At 36.8% G+C, this 18,367-nt stretch overlaps 2 protein-coding genes across 2 annotated transcripts; one reads left to right on the top strand and one right to left on the bottom strand.

The window, feature by feature from the left end:
* Window positions 1–8,204: 8,204 nt before the first annotated feature.
* Window positions 8,205–9,222, bottom strand: K441DRAFT_656060 (uncharacterized protein). Its single transcript, XM_067647954.1, has 2 exons — window positions 8,597–9,222; window positions 8,205–8,427 (listed from the first exon to the last, which is right to left on the bottom strand). Exon 1 carries the CDS (start codon window positions 8,838–8,840, stop codon window positions 8,685–8,687), a length of 156 nt encoding a protein of 51 aa, XP_067506825.1. The 5' UTR covers window positions 8,841–9,222; the 3' UTR covers window positions 8,205–8,427; window positions 8,597–8,684.
* Window positions 9,223–12,253: 3,031 nt separating this feature from the next.
* K441DRAFT_454590 (Cupredoxin) lies at window positions 12,254–12,834 on the top strand (the record flags this gene model as incomplete). Its single annotated transcript, XM_067641726.1, has 2 exons — window positions 12,254–12,579; window positions 12,642–12,834. Coding segments are annotated over 2 exons (519 nt in total), but the record flags the coding sequence as incomplete, so codon positions are not given.
* Between the last annotated feature and the right edge of the window lie 5,533 nt (window positions 12,835–18,367).

Here is an 18,367-nt window from a genome sequence, read left to right as displayed (position 1 = left end):
TTACCATACTTAGTAAAGTATTAGTTGGGTAAGTACTCCTTAATTTCTATATCTATAAGGAGCTATTTAGCCTTATTAACCTTACCCTTAAGATCTTTTATGCCTTTATATTAAACTAGGAAGCTTTAGAAGTAGGCTATAATAACCTTATAATTTCTAATATTTCTTATACTCTAGCGAAACTTATTATATACCTCCTTTTGCTTATTAAGAGAATGCCTAGTTAACTAGCAATTTAGTTTCTTATAAATATAGCACTTCTTCTAGTAATTACTTCAAAATGAACCTCTATAAGGACCTCCACCTTTACCTTATAGTTGTTAATTATACCCTCTGCCGTATTACCTACCCCGGCCACTATATATTTAATTAGTCTAGTTATAATTATATTAGTTAGGCGGGTTAATTAAAGTAGGTTAGAGTTAGGTGTTAAATTGCTATACTTCTTAAGAGCGTAGAGCGGTGCTAATAGAAGATCTTAATTAAGTATATACTCCTTTATAAGTATTTGCAGGATTAAAGAGAGTAAGGTTATATTCTTTAATACTTTAGCATGCGCTAATAACTTAATTATATAGGCTAAAGTCCTCTTAATATAATTCGGATAATCTATGCTAAATTATCTAAAGTTAATTAAAGAGCTTTTAAAGATAATTAAGCCGAGGGATACCTGGGTTTGTAGCAATAATCCTTAAAAAGGTAGTCTCTCTCTATTCTAATATATACTGCTACTTATTCTCTTCTGTTTTAAAGTAGTATCTTAACTTATATATTATGCGGTTAAAATTATATCCTTTTCCTGCCAAATAATTATAATAGAAGGTACTAGCTTGGCCCTTAAGTATAACGAAATAGGCGTTATAGTATTAATTAGACTCTATTTCTACCTTCTAGCAATAGTTATAGAAGATACGTAGTTTCGAATTAAGAATATTATATAATTCCCTGCTAAACTTCTTCTTCTAATCCGAATAGAGCTTTATAAGCTCTATAAGCAATTTTAAACTACCTCTAATTTAAGATTAAGATAGAGGAGGTAGGGGTTGCATTATAGGCTGCAGTGGGGATGTAGGTCTAGTTAGTGGAGTCTAAAGGTTATTAAATTGCNAAGTAATAGGATCCTGTNCCTGCTCTTATTAGGGTATAGTATCCGACGTTAAGGTTATAGGTTAAATTAGATATAAAGGAGTTAAAGGCGGAGGTAGGTTCGTCTCTAAAGGTATATTGCTTAGGTTCTATCGTAAGTTAAGCTTCCTTATAGTGTGTAGTTGGTGCTTAATCTCTTATAGAGTCTATTTATGCTCTTTTTTTGCGTTAATAACCTGCTCCTAAATATTATCTCTAATAGTACCCCCGTCCTTAGGGATAAATACTCTATTCTCCTAAAGGAAGTTACGGAAGTCCTATACAATATCCTTGTTTATAGGGGCCTATGTTTCCTTTATCTATCTAATAAAGTCCTCCTTTATACATTCCTATAGCGCGGTATTATTATATTTACTGTCNTTATAATATGCNATANGGTATAATAAAAATCCATTTAAGTCTTGTTTATTAGCGTTTACAAGGTTAATTATAGCTTTATTCTATATCTTTGGGTTAATATCTTCCTTATACTTCTTTAGGTAGGTTAACGCTATAATAGGTATAGAATTGACGGGGTGTCGTACGTCGAAGGTAGGTAGGATTTTCGGTTTTATAGGATCTTGTAGGTTTGCTGTTAAGAGGTAAGCAATTTAAGATATTATTTAACGCGTTTTGGACGTTAACTTAGGACCCTAGGTTTAGTGATACTTCTAACCTAAAGTACTTAACTAAATCTTCGTAAACGCGGTTGTTCTATATAATAGACGCAACTTAGTATCTCCTAGTACTTAGTGACACTTCTGTTACTAGTTTTCCGCAAGTTTAAGGTAGTATAGTATCGCCGGGATCTATTCTATATAAGCGTATATAGCACCCCTATATAAGACTATCTCTTCTGTTTAAAAACCTAGCTGCTCTATAGTTGACTGTATATTTAACCACTAATTAGTATTAGTTATACAGGGTAACTCACTAATAACGACTACTCGAGTAGGGTTATAGTAATATTGGTTAATAAAGCTTATTAATTAGAATGAGGAAGGGCGAGGAACGTAAGGCTCCTCGCCACGCTAGTGCCGCGGCGACACGTGATGGCAACTTGCCATCACGTGACGGCAACTTGCCTCATTCCCGACACCTTCCTTAAAGTCCTACGCGGGAGCTTATTCTTTATTTATATACCATTCCTATACCGTTTAAGCGTATACTAATTTACTTTATAATAGTTCCGTTAACTGCTTTATTTAATTAGCAAAGTTATATACATTAATTAGTTAAATCCTCTTAATTATAGGTCCTATTATATTAATTTTAGGTTATAGTTTAAATCTAAGTTAAGGGTCTTATCCGTAGGTTACATAGAACGGCATTACGCCTATTAATTCGTTTCTTGTATTATTTATAGTAAACTTAGCTAATAGTAGCCACTTTTCCTAGTTATTTTATAGGTAGGAGTAGTATATTTATAGATATTATTTTATAATCGCGTTTATAATTTTAGTTTAACTATCTATCTCCAGATAAAATGTAGTTAAGAGTTATATTTATATACTTAATTATTTATATAGGGCTTACCAGAAGTCTAAAACGAACTAGCTTCCGCGGTTAGATATTATTAAATTAGGAAGTCTGTGTAGCTTAAAGACGTACTTAATAAAATATTCGGCTACTAATATTGCATTAATTAAGTCTATAGGAATTATATATTATATTTTTATAAGATAGTTAATAACTACCATAATATTCGTAAACCTATTACTGTTAGGCAGGTTAACTATAAAGTTAATTAAGATATCTCGCCATCTTTATATTAGAATTGGCAACGGTTAAAGCACTTCTTACTTCTTTATATAAGAGGTCTTTTTACACACGCATATTCTGTATACTTAAACGTATTTTTATATATAGTTATATATTATAGGCTAGTAATATACTTATTAGATAATTTTATAGGTCTTTATATAGCTAGGATGCCCTATTACAAGGGAATCGTATATAAATTTAAGTATCTTAAATTATAAGGGTTTGGAATTTGGGATTACTATCTTCTATTAATAGTATAACTAATTATTGCGGATTTTACATTTAGTAAGTATAATATCCTTATATTACCTTTTCCCTATTTAAATCGCTTTTATTATATCTACTATTTAGAGGTTATTCTTATATTCGTGCTCTATTAATTTATTAATTTCTATATCCTACTTATTAATTTCCAATTTATTTCTATTAAGCTCCGCGTCTAAGAATATAGGGTATAGTTTCTTAAAGTGTTTAGGGGGTAGTAGAATTCGCAATTAATTTATAATCCGTTTATTAGAGGCGTTTATAGGTAAGTCCTATAATTATTATATTAATAAGTTAGGCTTCTAATTAAGTTTACTAGGTTAGTACGTAATCTTAAAGTTAAATTATAAGAGGTATTCGGCCCAATGAATTTAGCGCTATATTAATTGCTTTATAGTTATAAAGTACTGTAGGTTTTTATAGTCTATTAATACGCGTATTAGGAATAATAATCCTTTAAGTTCTAGACGCCATTATTTAAAGCATCTAACAATTATAAGCAGTTCCTTATTATATATCTTATAGTTTAATTTAGTAGGAGTAAGTTTCCGGGGAAAAAAGGCTACTAGGCGTAGCTCGCCGTTCTTATTATATTATAATAACACTCCTCTTAGTATATAATTAGACGAGTCTGTTTTAATAATACATTTAAGGTCTAGATTAAAGTAGGTAAGAATTAAAGCAGTTATAAAATAATATTTTAGGTTATTAAAAGCTTATTTATATTTAGTAGTCTATTTAAATCTTATGTTCTTCCTTATTAAGTTTACTAATAGCTAAACAATTTTTAAGAAGTAATTAATAAATTAATAGTAGAAATTTGCAAATTCTAAAAATCCTTAAATATCTTATATACTACTAGGACTTTCCTAGTTTACAATTATAGCGATTTTCTTAGGGTCTATTTTAATTCCGTTATAGGATATAATTAGGCCTAAGTATATAACTTCGGATGTATAGAACTTATATTTCTTAATATCGCATTATAAGCCCGCGTCTTGTAGGTGTTTAAAGACTATTTAGACGTGCTTCTAATACTTAGAAAGCGAAGATAAGTAAATTAAGATATTATTAATATATACGGTAACGAATATATTAAGGAATTCGCGAAGCGTATTATTAATATATTACTAAGACGTACTGGGACCGTTTTTTACACTAAATAGCATTACTAGGTATTTAAAAAGTCCCTATTATATACAGAAAGCCGTATACTTCTTATCTCCTTCGCAAACACGGATTTAATTAAAGGCAGCGACTATATTAAGCTTTGTAAAGTATTATACTTTTACTAAGTAGTTAAGCGTTTCTTAAAGTAGAGAAATTGGATATTGGTTTTAAATCGTAATTATATTTAGGGCTTAATAATCAACACAGAACCTTAAGCCCCCTTTAGGTTTCTTAACGAATAGTATAGGTAAGGTAAATGGTAATTAACTAGGGCGAATAAATCCTTTCTTTAGGTGCTCTTTAAGGTATTATCGCATTATAAGCAGCTCTTCTTATAATATACCGTATAACGGGCCAAACTTTAGTATTATACTAGGTTTAAGTTTTATCTTAAAATCGTGCTTATCTTAATATGGGAGTAGTTAGCCTATAAATCGTTTCTTAAACGTATTAATTAGATTATAATATTCTTTAGGTATAAGGGGTTAGGGGTTAATATATTACTTTAGTTCTAACGCTTTCTTAATATTTTTTAGTGTTATAGCAAAGATCTTATAGTCTCGTTTTCTTACTAATAAGTAAAAGGGTGCGGCTTATACCATATATATTTTAAGGGGTTTTAATATATTATCTTTGCATTCTTTACCGCGATTAGTAGTTATAACTTTATTATATTAGTTTAAGGTTTATAGTAAGGGTAATTTATATTATATTAAATTTAAATAGTTATATATATATTTATAGGGTAAGTGGTATTTTAAGTAATAACTTCGGCAGTAGGCTATACGGAATTTTAGTATTTCTTTAACCCAGCTAATTAAAGGGTTATATTGTTTTAGCTATCTATATCTAAGTATTACCTTATAATACTTTAAGGGTATTATAAATAGGGAAATGTATTTAAGGTATTTACCTATCCGCATCTTTATAAAAGCGTAGTNCGTTAGTTCGCCGTATATTAAAGGCTTGCTATTAAAGCCTTATAGGCCTTAGGGCTTATTAAGTTTCTTTAAATTTAAGTATTAAGTTTTTACGTAGTTTATATTAATAAAGCCTATACTAGTAGCTTCGCTATCTATAAGGATTTATACTTCCTTCTATTTTCTAAGTATTTAAATTTCGCTAAGTATATTAAGGGAGTTATATTATATATTAGCGCTAGAAGAGCCTAGATACTTATACTCTTCTACTTCTTATCCTAAGGCGCGACTTAGTCCTAGGATGATTTATTTTCCGAATTAACTAAAGGTAAAATACTTTGTGGCGACTAAGTATAATTTATAGAATAAGTGCGACTTAAGGACTAAGAGGAGCTACGGCGGACTTTTTTAAAAGGGTAAATTTGGCAATCCCTTTAAATATATCCCTTTTTTCTATATCTAAAACATTCTCTATTTACGGCTTATATTTTTTATTTATTAGTTCCTAAGGGTATATAGGATTAAGTAGCGTTAAGGTCTATAGGGTTATATATATGGCTTTTAGGTCTTAGAGACGGGTCGCGCTTTAGGGTATATATTGGCTTCATAGAGTTTTAAATATAAGGTGTAGTTGGCTTTAGGGAATAAGTCTATTTGTTATATTAAAGGTCCTTATTAATTTATTAACATATTATAGCAAATTCGGGTAAGTTCTTTAGTAGTTCTCTACCTACTAATTGTGCTCTAATTTTATCCGAAATAGCTTAACGGAGAGCAGTAACTCTAGCGGCTTTATTCTAATCTAGTTTACTAATAAGGCCTAAAAATTTAAAAAAGAAGCTAGTAAAGTCTTAATTCCGTTATTATAGGTTTTTAAGTTTAGTAATAGCTGTATATTTACGGCTGGCATTATTATATATTTATTCTAGTAGAGAGATAAAGATTTTAAAATTAATAAAGGTGCTATTATAGAAGAATAGGTCTATAGTTTGTGTAGTGTCTTTACTTAAATAAGATATTCTATAGCTAATCTTGCTAGCTCTAATAGGGTATTAGTTATAGTTTATTAAAAGTTTAAAACGGAGCTTAGTTATAAAGGGACGTAAGTTATTTTAATTTCTATTAAACATTAGAGGGTTAGGGAGCTTTTTAGATTTTATAGTAGGCACCAGGTTTATTATAGGTATAGGTTAAGCTGCTATTACTAGTTTAGGGTTTGTATTTAATGGGTCGGGTTTATATACAGTTATTTTAATTTTGTTTATAGGTGTTACTATTAAGGTCTCTAACGCAAGTACTTTAGCGTTATAGAGTTCTTTACGTATTGCTTTAATTAATTACTAATACTAAGCTTCTAGTATAGTTTGTTACTAGGCCAAGGCATCTATAAAGGACTGTTATATTATAGTTATTTATTCCCTAACTAGGGCCATAATAGTTATTATAGCGGATTTAAGTTCGTTTGCCATTTTAAGGGTATTAGTATTAATATAACGTAATATAAGGGCGTAGAGAGACTTTAGGGAAGATTTAAAGGAATAATATAAATTCTATCTAAATCTAAGGGTATATAGCTCTCGCTAAGAACAAGACGTTGCGTAAAGAAGAGAAGGGAATAACAAGAGAATTATATAATTAAATAGTCAGGGGCTTAGTGGTCAATGCGTGCGCACGTGCGCACGCGGTCTTCGACGGACTTCGGTAATTCAATTGATCTAGTAGAATTCGGTCAAAGCGTCGGAATTCGACTGTCGAGTGTTTCACCAAGACATTCCTACTGTAACTGGGCTAGTCCCGTTACACCAGAAGGGGGTAAATCCTCCTATATCCTTCTATTAGATCTTATACACTATTTAAAACCACTAAAGGACTTCTTAACCTATAAGCTATTATACTGCTATATATAGGCCCCTACTTATAAATAGTATTTAAGCAATAGTAATTATACCTACCGCAGTAAATAGCTAGTTCCTTACTATATAGTAATTATAAAAGAGTATTATGTGTTACGGAAGTGGGCACGAGCTGGAATATAATGTACTAAACAGGGTAGTAATTAAAGAAGGCTACGTACGCGTAACTATGCGTGGTTAATATAAAGACATTTAGATGAAGAAGATTCTTTATATGCTAGGTCGGGTATAAATAGGGGTTGTAGGGAACGTGCGTAGGTGTCTTAGGACGAACGTAAGCATAGGTCAAGAACGTCAAAACGCGCAGAGACGTGAGAACGTGTGAGTCCCGTGATAGTACCCCCCCCTTACTTCCGAGCTCCTGCGAGGCGTATTATATATACAGAAAAAAAAAACCCCTAAGGGGAAAAAAATTCATTAGCCCTTCTCCGCCCTTCTACGTCCTCCGTTATATAGGCTCCTCTAGTTCGGTCCTTCTATGTTTAATTATTAGGCCACTAACTTGTTAGGCCTAAAGTATAGCCTAGCTTCTATCGCCAGCTACACTCCTATCCTTGCCGCTTAGAGACGCATTGCTAAAGCTTGTATAATCCCTTTCTCGCTTCTAGCAGCTCTACGGCCTTCCCTTCCTATACTCCAGGTCCCCCTAAAAAATTACCCCAATTTTTGGTCTAAAATGGGCGTTTTAGGCAGTATTTATCGGCCTAAACGGCAGTATAGTACGGTGTTCGTGGTCGTGGTAAGGTATATTCTTAGTAGGTTCTTATTGATGCGGTGCAGTATTCGTATCGTAGGCAGGTTCTTGTCGGTAGCAGTACGGTGCTAGCGTCAGGTTCGGGTTCCGTAGGCATATCGGCACGGGATCTTATCAGATTCGGGTAGCAGTACGGTGCTAGCGACGTGTTCGGGTTCCGTTGGCGAATCGGCACGGAGCTTATCAGTTCATGTGGTAGCAGTACGGTGCCAGCGATAGGGTCGTCTCGTAGGCATATCGGCACGGGATCTTATCAGATTCGGGTAGCAGTACGAGGCTCTACCTAGTCGTGTTCGGCTCGTAGGCGTATTGGCACGAGGCTTGTCGGTTCGGGTAGCAGTACGATGCAGCGACGGGCGGCTTAGACAGTCTGGGTATCGGATGCGAATAGCTTCGGCGGCGGCAGTACGATGCTAGCGACAGGTTCGGGCGCGGCTTAGGACAATTCGGGTATCAGATGCAGAGAGCTTCGGCGGCAGGTTCGGACGGTGGTAGTACGGTACCAGCGACGGGTCGTCTCGTAGGCATATCGGCGCGAGGCTTGTCGGTTCATGCGGCAGCAGTACGATGCCAGCGACGGGTCGTCTCGTAGGCATATCGGCACGAGGCTTGTTGGTTCGGGTAGGTAGCAGTACGATGCCAGCGACAGGTTTGGGGGTCTAGGGAGCAAGGCTCTACCTAGTCGTGTTTGGGTAGCAGTACGATGCAAGCGACAGGGTTCGGGGGTCTAGGGAGCAAAGCTCTACCTAGTCGTGTTCGGGTCAGGTCGTAGGCTTATTGGCACGACGGGTTATCGGGGTCGTTTCGCAGGCGTAGCGGCGCAAGGTCTTGTCGGTACGTAGGGCAGTGCGTGCAGGTCGGTAGGACAGTAGTAAGATACCAGCTTCCGTGTTCGTGTTTGTGTTCGTGTAGCAGTAGGATGCGAGCCATTAGGTTAAACTGAGGGGCAGTAACGTGCCTGTTTGTAAGCGGTAGTAGTAGGATGTAAGCCATTAAGGTTACAGGCGTATCGGCGCGGTATCTTGTCGGTAGGTCGTGATTCCATAGGTATATCGGCGTGGTGTCTTATTGTTGGGTCCGTATGCAAATTAGCGCGGAGACTTGTTGTACTAGTTTAGAACCCTAGCGTCCTAATCTACCCATAGCTAGTAGCTCCTATATCTACCCCGTAGGCATAGAAAGGTATACTCCGCGACTAGTAGCCTATAGGCCCGCTAGGTATAGAAAAGGGATTTAAATATAGTATTACGGAAGTAGGTACGAGCTGGAATATAATATACTAAACAGGGTAGTAATTAAAGAAGGCTACGTACGCGTAACTATGCGTGGTTAATACAAAGACATTTAGATAAAGAAGAAGATTCTTTGTATACCAGGTTGGGTATAAATAGGGGTTATAGGGAACGTGCGTAGGTGTCTCAGGACGAACGTAAGCACGGGTTAAGAATGTTAAAACGCGCAGGGACGTAAGAACGTGTGAGTCCCGTGACATTATGTAGCGTATAGACTATATAGGCTATTTATATATATAATATAGTATAGAATTAAGGATAAATACTTACTAGCTATATATTTAGTTTTAAGGCCTTTATTTTTAATAAGAAGGCAGCTATAGATTCTACCTTTAACTATCCTTTATATAGGGTAAGAGTTAGTATTAACTATAGGGTACTCTATATAGTTGCTTTCTATACTTTTACCGCCTTCTAGCGTTATTTCTATTTAATATCTACCTAGCTTATAATATATATAGTAGATCTCTACTTATACTAGATATAATATAGGCTATTTTTGCATTAGATTTAGTATATCCGCTTACCTACCCGTCTTAATATTAACACCAAAATCGTGCCAAGACTTATTATTTATAGTATATATTTGTACTAGATACCCTTAGAGCTCCAGGAGCCAAATTCTAAAAGAATTGGATAGACTGGATTTGAGCTTAAATCTAGTCCAGTCCAGTCTAATGCAATCACTGAGTACTCGAGACCGACAATCTATCCAACTCTTTCTAATCTTTGTAACGCTTTACCCTTGCTGCTCGTCAAAGTCGATATGAAACTTGAATGCTACGATTGCTTCACTGAACACCCCCCGTCACTGAACACCCCCCGTCCTACTTCAAAGAATTTTCAAAATGGCTTATTGCGAAGAAGCAGAGGGGTTCGAAGATGACAACGTCGGTTGAGTTTTCGGTTCGAGTGCCTCCATTACAGGAACAGCAGCGTATAGAAGTCCTCCTTGAGCGGGATCTTCCTTGCCCTCTTTTCTCGTGGTTCCTCGATAACCGTAAGGCCATAGAGGAGATCAATGGCGTCCCATGGACACAACCACTCCTAGTGACTGAGAGTCGAGAATCTTGAAGACATGATAAACTATCCACAATCGATGCGGTCTGAACTTCCCGAAGCACTACTATGTACTCAATTAACATAGGATTGATTCTCTTTGACTCCAGGTATGGAGGTTCGTGTCGACCGAGTGGCGATCACGATCCTCGTCGTCAGCCTCGTCGTCAGCCTCGCGCCACCTACCTCGTGTATGTAATGAGGCTCTAGAGCCTCTTAATAAGACAGAGTTCCCATCCTCAATCGTCCGGTCAACAGTTTGGCATTCAGGTTCTCAGCAAGGGTTTGACTGGTTGGCTGTTATATTTGGGAGGAACGGGAGTTGCAGATGCGTGTAAACTTTCAGAAATTTGGACATTCCTTTTGAAATGAAGAACTCCTTTAATAACACTCGTTAACAACCTAGATAATATGTCCCAAGAAATTCTGAAGCAGCCAGCTGCAAGAGCTCTTCTCCTACTTCTTGTTCAGCTATGAGACCTTTTGAAATGCGTATGAAAACCAAAATCCCACCTTGCCTCTCATAGCTCTAATTGAATAGGCTTTTGCTGCTTGATTTGGATAGGATGCACTTTTGTTATAAAGCTAATCTCCGCACTGAGATCCACTTTATTTCCCAATGAATCAACTTCTGCTCTTATGATGTAGTATAGCGGAATTCGATTTTGGGTTTTCAACCAGTTACTAACTTATTAGAGCAGCACTGAGAATTTGCTGTTTCACCAGAAATATATTATTCATGAGTTGTTAAGGCGTCACGTCCGTTCTTAGTCCTATATACCCAACTTTCCCAGCACCAAAGGTTTAAGGGAACGTTCGGTTGCAAATTGACTTCAGATCAGAAACTCCTTGATGTGTGCACCTTTTAGCATCTAGTTGATAATTAGTGGCGTCTACTGCTGAGGCTCGGTTGAATCTGAAATTGAGTTGATCGTTCGGTAAGGCTTAGAATTTAACTTTACATGATGCGTGATTAATTTTGGTGAGCGATTAAATAAATACCTCTCCTATTGGGCCTCTATCGCGCCTTTTTTGTTATAGTGTCGTAATAGAGTCTCCTACTCCTACTGTTCCTTAATTAACGCCCTCTACCTAGTTAACGTTTTCTATATCTCCCCCTACCTCCCGTAGATGGAGTATTATCGCGATTTTCAAAGTTAGAACAAGACCGTTATAAAATACGTACAGTTGCGACTACAGCAACATCGCGATCGAGATAGGCAGAGACACTATATTATAAGGAGTCGTCGATTGGGCGTGTATATAAAGCATTAAGCTTCAGATCGGATATATTCTGGAGCCTCCGGATTCAATCTGAAGTCGCAATCGAACGTTCCCTTACTTTCGTGGGGAACAGACACTCTACGGAAAAGCTTATTTCCTCCGCCAAGGTATTTTGATTGTTGGCCTGTTTATTGTCGCATTGACGCAAGGAAAGCCGCAAATCCTGTTTATGAAAAGTCTCTGGCAAGAGCTAAGCTCCAAATAAAGCATGTCAACGTGTGTATAAGCCTTAATAAGACTCTTTGTTCTTGGCTGGGCCAAACATGGCTACGATTTCCCGGAGTTTTACCCGAGCTTAGAAGTACATAAATCAGAGCTTACTTCCTGTTTTGACCGATCGCCTCACGCCACTTATGGGATTAGCCGTCCAGCACGGTCCTCAGGACGGCTGGGCATGGGCACATCTACGAAGCTCATCACCAAGCCTTCAGTGCAATAATCAATAAGCCAATGAAACACGTAGAAGTCAGCCCAGGTAAGATGAGCCGCTTCGTGTTTCTGCATCATTTCATTTAAAATATTTGCTTGGCACTTTGCATAGCCCCCTTGGTAAAGCTTGTCTTGCACTCTTAATATTCTATGAAGTGTCTGCTACGTCTTGTTCTTCATCTGATTTTGGACCCCAAATTTACACTCAAACTTCAATTGAAATCTCAATACCCCTTTCTACACCCAAAAATGCGCGTCCAACTCCTCCCGCTCACTGCCGCTCTTCTCTCCTGCGCTTCTGCCGCAACGATTGACATCGATGTTGGTGAGGATGGCCTGTCCTTCTCCCCGAATTCGACCACTGCAGCTAAGGACGACACTATTGTCTTTCACTTTTATCCTGGCGAGCACTCTGTGGTAGAGGGCTCATTCGATTCTCCATGCGCTCCTCTGACAAACGGGTTCTACTCTGGCTACCTCAACTCCAAAAGCGGCGAGTCTGAGACCACCTTCGTCGTCACCGTCAATGACACCAATCCTATCTGGTTCTACTGCTCCCAGGTCAGCCATTGCCAGAGTGGAATGGTTGGTGTCATAAACCCGCCGTACGTATTTTATCACCGTCTCCGTAATGTTCAACACAATGTCCACTAATATGCGATTGCAGGTCCTCTGGGAACACACTGGAAGCATATTCTGCCGCGTCTGCGGAAACAGAGAAGAGTACCACTCCTAACAATGTCGGCGGCGGTGTTTTCGTCAACGGCGGCGGTTCCAGCTCGAGCGCGTCGGGATCTGCGTCAGCAACTCCCTCTGCCTCTGCATCTGCTGCGAGTGCGGCCACAACTGCGTCAGGAGCCCCAACGGGCAGCGCATCGGCTAGCGCAGCTTCTGCAACTAGCACCGGTGCAGCGTCTAGCCTGAACAAGGGGCAGTTCTTGAATCTCTTTGCGGCATTCGATTTCGTTGCCTATCTCTTGTTTATGTGAATGGATGCTTGGAAGGCGGACTAGATCGGAATGCAAATCTGGAGGGACACTAGCGTGGAAATCAAGGATGCTGTTTGCAAAGTTGTGCAGGGTATCTTGTAGCGGGACGCCGAAGGGGTGTGGTTGAAAATGTGACTATTGTATAGGTTCATTGGATCCTTTGCAGCGCTATCGCAGCATCGTTCGTATGTAATGTATTAATAAAATAGCACTAGTAATTGGTCCTCCTTGCGTCAAGCGTTTCCCTGTCCTTGCCAGGATGCGTATTTTATTCTACCCCTTAACCCGCCGGTGTCCTAGCAGAATCTGGTCCGGGCTTGAACACCAGAATATAAAAAAAGCGTATAGCTAATTACTCTGAACAATTCTAATCGTACTTCCAATGATATAGACCTTGTTCAACCGACTCAATATAACGTTCAGCCAAATCGATGTGCTTAAAAACCACCACCGAAGCAGTGATGTAATTGGTCTGGTTGGTTACAAATTTTGCCCCCGTAACCAACCAATAGCCCATTTGAAGGCCCTAACTGGTTACCCAACTGGTTAAACCAGATAAACCAAATAAGATTAGAAATATCGTGAGTCTTGGCATAGTGTTGAGTCGAATTAATCGTTAATAACTATATATTCGATAGCATCTCCCTTATCGCTCTTATTGTCGTTATTGTCGCAATCGCTCTTATTAAGCTCCCCTTTCTGCTTATCCTGTTCCTTATCCTTTTTCTTATCTTCCTTATCTTTTTCCTTATCTGCATTACCTGTTATATTAGAATCTTTCTTAGCGGTAGCTTTAGCGGCAGCTTTGGTAGCAGCTTCTTCCTTATATAAATTGTTAACGTTAGGATTAACGCCTTGCTGAAAGGCCTTAGGCTTTAGGCGCCCATACTAGGACTTTAAGCACTCGTTTACTTTAATAATATTAGCTTTAAGGCGATTGTAAGAGTTAGTAATAAGGTATTTTGTAAAGCTAAATACTCTCTTATATTTAGCGCTTATAAGTAGTATAGCTAGCATATTAAGAGCGAATTGGGTAAGCTTTGGCTGTAAGAAATATAGCGAATTCTAATAAGCTAGAGAATTCGAATTAGGTTCCAGTTCTGCTCGTATATAGCTTTAGTAGGCGTTAGCTTTTATAAGGGGTGTAGATTTAATTTTTTTATACGAATATAGCCCGCCAAAAGTCTTGCCAGGTATATACTCCATAGTAGATAACTGCTAAGCGGCCGTAGTAGTATATTTGCCTTTATATTCCTCCTACTAGAGCTCCTCTATAAGGCCTTATATACTAAGATCTTTAGGATCCTTAGGGTCGCCATAAAGCCAATACTTCTTCTTTTTATTGCCCTTAAATTGTTACTTAAACTATGCCCATTTCTTGTCCGGAAGAAGAACTTGTATAGCGTAGTAGGCAGCGCTCTTACCCACGTACTTATAGTACTGCTTATACTTCTCCTATAAAGCAAAAGCCGAAGCTTCTAAGTAGGTATATTTCTTACTGCTGCCGTATTTCTCTTATAGTTCTTTAAAATCTTCCTTTATATTAAATAGACATCTAAAAAGCTAATCTATTATAGTAAACTAGTGGTAAAGCGTGTATTTATAGCCCTAGCTATATAATAATAATAGATTCAATTTACCGTCCAACCTGGTCCCCCTAATGGGTCCACACAGACTAATTCCTATGGGAAAAACCTCCTTATCTGAGAAAAACCCCATTTTTTAGGTGTATAAAAAACCTCTAGGGGAAACATAAGAGGTAATACTTCCAGATAGCATCCGTACTACATTAATAAGAGGAAAAACACCGTCAGGTTACTGCTCTAAGACTCCGTAGGAGTGTCCAAAATGCCTATCTTGCCCCGTCTGCCATTTAAACCATTTTTGCCACGTCTATGTATTGCCTATATAAAGTCGTGTGCCTATCCCTAGCTCCTTTTCTAAGTCTCCTGTAAATATCTCCTAATAATAATAACGCTTTTGCGTTCCGCCTGGGCCTACATACTAAGGTCTCTTATCCATTCCTTTATTAAAGGGTTTCTACAACGGGGTGTATATAACTTGGTATCGCTTTTGCCCTAGGGCCTAAACCCAGGCCCTTGCACCTATTCGTGAGGTATAGGAGGACACTCTAGTATTTAGGGGGGACCAGTCCCTATTAACTAAATACCTAGGTTACCGGGTAATATTAAAATAGGGGGCCTCTGCTACGCTTAGGGCGCGGATTGCATGCGTATATGTGCGGGTACTATGCGGTGTTTGTAGTATTCGTAGGAGGGAGGGGGTACGCCAAAGGATAATACTTGTCGATTCGAATGACCGAACGTATACGTTAGAGACGTAGTAGCTATATTTAAACTTTTGCTGGGGCTCACCCCCCAGCAAAATTTTTTTCACACTACCACCACCACGTCGCTGCGTAGGCGCTGCGCAGCCATACACACGTCTCTGCGTTTACTCTGGTAGTCTATTGACACGATCTAAATGGAACATCAATAGTAGCTGCCAGGAAGCCCTAGCTATATATAGTTGCCTTATAGAAGGGTTATAGTATAAAGAAGAGCTTTTTAAGTAGGAACCAGTGGTAATTTATAAGGGTGTTATTTTCTATACCTTCGCCGCGTTTTGGCATATGGTTATTATAGAAGTTTTAGATACGTTATTTATAGTTAATAGTATATATAATAGAGCTAAAGTATAAGTTTCACTAGGTTAAATTGCTTTAAATTAACTATAAAGTAAAAAGTTAGAATATTAATAATATTACAACTATAGTTAGCCCAGGGGAATAGATAATTTAGTACCGTAGCTAATTAAATACCTATCTTATTATATTATAGAGAGGTAATAGGACTTACCTTAAGCTAATTAAACTCTGCCTACTCTTTACTAATTACAATTTTCTTAAACTCGTAACGCTACGGCGATATCCTAATATACCTTATTATATTATACAGTTAACTAAGCGCTCCTTACTTTCTCTAAATTACCATAATAGTATTAAAATTCTGCCTACTATACGCCAACTTAAGCTCCTTTAAAGTAGTATCCGTAGTCTTGCCTAGAAGAAAGGCTTAGGCAGCTAGGTTAACTATATAGCTAAAATACTAAATACGATAATATTTCTGCTGCTTAGCTATTATCTAGGGGTAGAAAGTCTTAAGAATTAAGTTAATAGCTATATTAATACTTAACGCGTTATTAAGCACGAAATACCTAAGATAACTGTTATGGACGCTTTAAGTACGATATTACAACTACTTGGAGAAGAGACGGAAGAAGCTAGTTGGTTAATTTAAGCACGGTCTAAGATAGAGCCAATAGAACTATGTGACGAGGAATAGTAACCGAGGTCACATGATATAATCTATATAATCTGTATAATCTATATAATCTGCGACAGAGCAGATAAAGCACGCGTACATTACGTACAAAAAGGATTTCATAGGAGTACGGTTATGTATTTAAGGACCCTTAGTCCCTACCTAGATAGTTCCTTCCTTATAGTAATTCTTAGAATATAATTAGAGTTAATCTATTAGGCAACCACTCCACCAGTTATTATTACATTATTAACTTTTATACTTATATTTCCTATACACCTAGCCTAATAATGAGCCCATCGTAGTTCTTGCTATAAGGTTCCGTTACACAATTACTATCTAGTTACGGTATTAATATAAGAAGTTAAACAATATACTACTAAAAGCAGCCACTATAACGCTATTAACGGTAGCAACTACTTTAAGGATAGGAGGTAATACTAGTATAGTAAATACTAATTTATAGCAACCTATAACGGTTAAATAACTACAAGAAATAGTTAACTAACTAATAGCTAACTATATAGTGTTAGAAGAAAGACTTAACGGGATAGGAGCAGTAAAGATTAAGCTACCATTAATTAAGAGATTTATAGGAGAAAGGTTAAAGCTTAAAGGATTCCTTATATAGATGCACTTTAAGGTCTTATAAAAAGAAGCAAAGTTACTTATACCTATAGATTGGATAGCCTACGTAGGACTATTCTTATTAGGAAAAGCACTTAAGTAGTTTAAACCTTACCTTATAGAGATACAGGTAAATGGAATAATAACCGCTAACTAAGATATACGATTTATGTTCTTAAGCTAGGAGGGATTCGCAGAATAACTTACGCAGATATTTAAAGACCTAGAAGAAATAACTATAGCGGAAAGAAAACTCTAGAACCTTATATAACAAACTTTAGTAATTAAGTATATAATATAGTTCTAGACACTAGTAATATAAGTAGAGTGGAATAATAGGGCGCTTATAGTATAGTATAAACAAGGACTTAAGGCTAAAGTCTAGGATATAATTATTCTAATAGAAGATGCGGATACCCTAAGGGAATTAATAGATTAAGTGATTAAGATTAATAATAGGATCTTCTAAAGGGAATAGGCTAAGAAAGGCTAGAATAGAGTTCTATAGTTATATAAGGCGCAAAGTATATAACAACTAAAGCTAAGTTAGAAAATATAGTATAGCGCAGAGCTAATAGACCTAAGTGGTACTAAAGAAGCCTATAAGAAATGGAGTAAACTATAAAAACCTAGAGGATAAGGATTAAGTAATTAGAGGTTTAAAAAGCAGAGGCTAAATTAGGGATTTTAACAGTAGAAGACATTTAGGCGGACTCTATAATAAGAAAAATGGTTTAAAGAAGGAGCTTATATAAATTATAGAAAACAGAGTTATTACGTTAGAGACTATAGAAGTAGGTAGAGTCACTATATAGTAAAGGGTATAAGACTAGTAGACGATATATATATATAGAGGGATAATAATATGCTATAAGGAACAAAGGAATATTTAATTAAAAGTTTTGCGTTTTGTTATAATAATATATACCAAATTTATAAGGACGCTAAGTACGGCGTAAGCTATTAGCTATAGGAGCTAGTACCTATAGAATATAAAGAAACTAACGAACTAGTTTACAGATTGGACATTAAGGATAATAAATTTAATGTAGGCGAAATATTCCGTAACGATAAGGCAATAGAGGCCGCTTACTGGGAGCAAGTAGACCTCGGAGATGTTATACTAAAGGTAGAGGATAATTCCACTATAGAATAGGGAATATTAGTAGGGATTAAAACCCCACTAAATATAACGTCTATTGCTTTATAAGACGCAAAAGAAATAGGATAGCGAACCACTTCGGCACTTAATAAAGGTAAAAAGCTAAAGGCTTAAGACTCTTAAGACGAGATAAGAGATAACTAAGACTCTTAAAACGAGATAAGGTATACCTAAGGACCTATAACAGACGAAAACTAATAGAGTAGGGTAGTAGCTTAGTTTAGAAACATATAAATAAGCTCGGGATAAGAGTTTCCTATAGTATAAGATTTTTAAGATAAGATAAGTGAGA

Source organism: Cenococcum geophilum, assembly GCF_001692895.1.
Source record: "Cenococcum geophilum 1.58 unplaced genomic scaffold K441scaffold_10, whole genome shotgun sequence".
NCBI classification, from domain to species: Eukaryota; Fungi; Ascomycota; class Dothideomycetes; order Gloniales; family Gloniaceae; genus Cenococcum; species Cenococcum geophilum.
The sequence above is the reverse complement of the archived record's forward strand: the minus strand, read 5'-3'. Positions and strand labels throughout refer to the sequence as shown.

Excerpts from the sequence above, each read along its gene's own strand:
- K441DRAFT_656060 (XM_067647954.1), bottom strand. The coding sequence starts at position 8,840 with ATGGCTCGCATCCTACTGCTACACGAACACAAACACGAACACGGAAGC.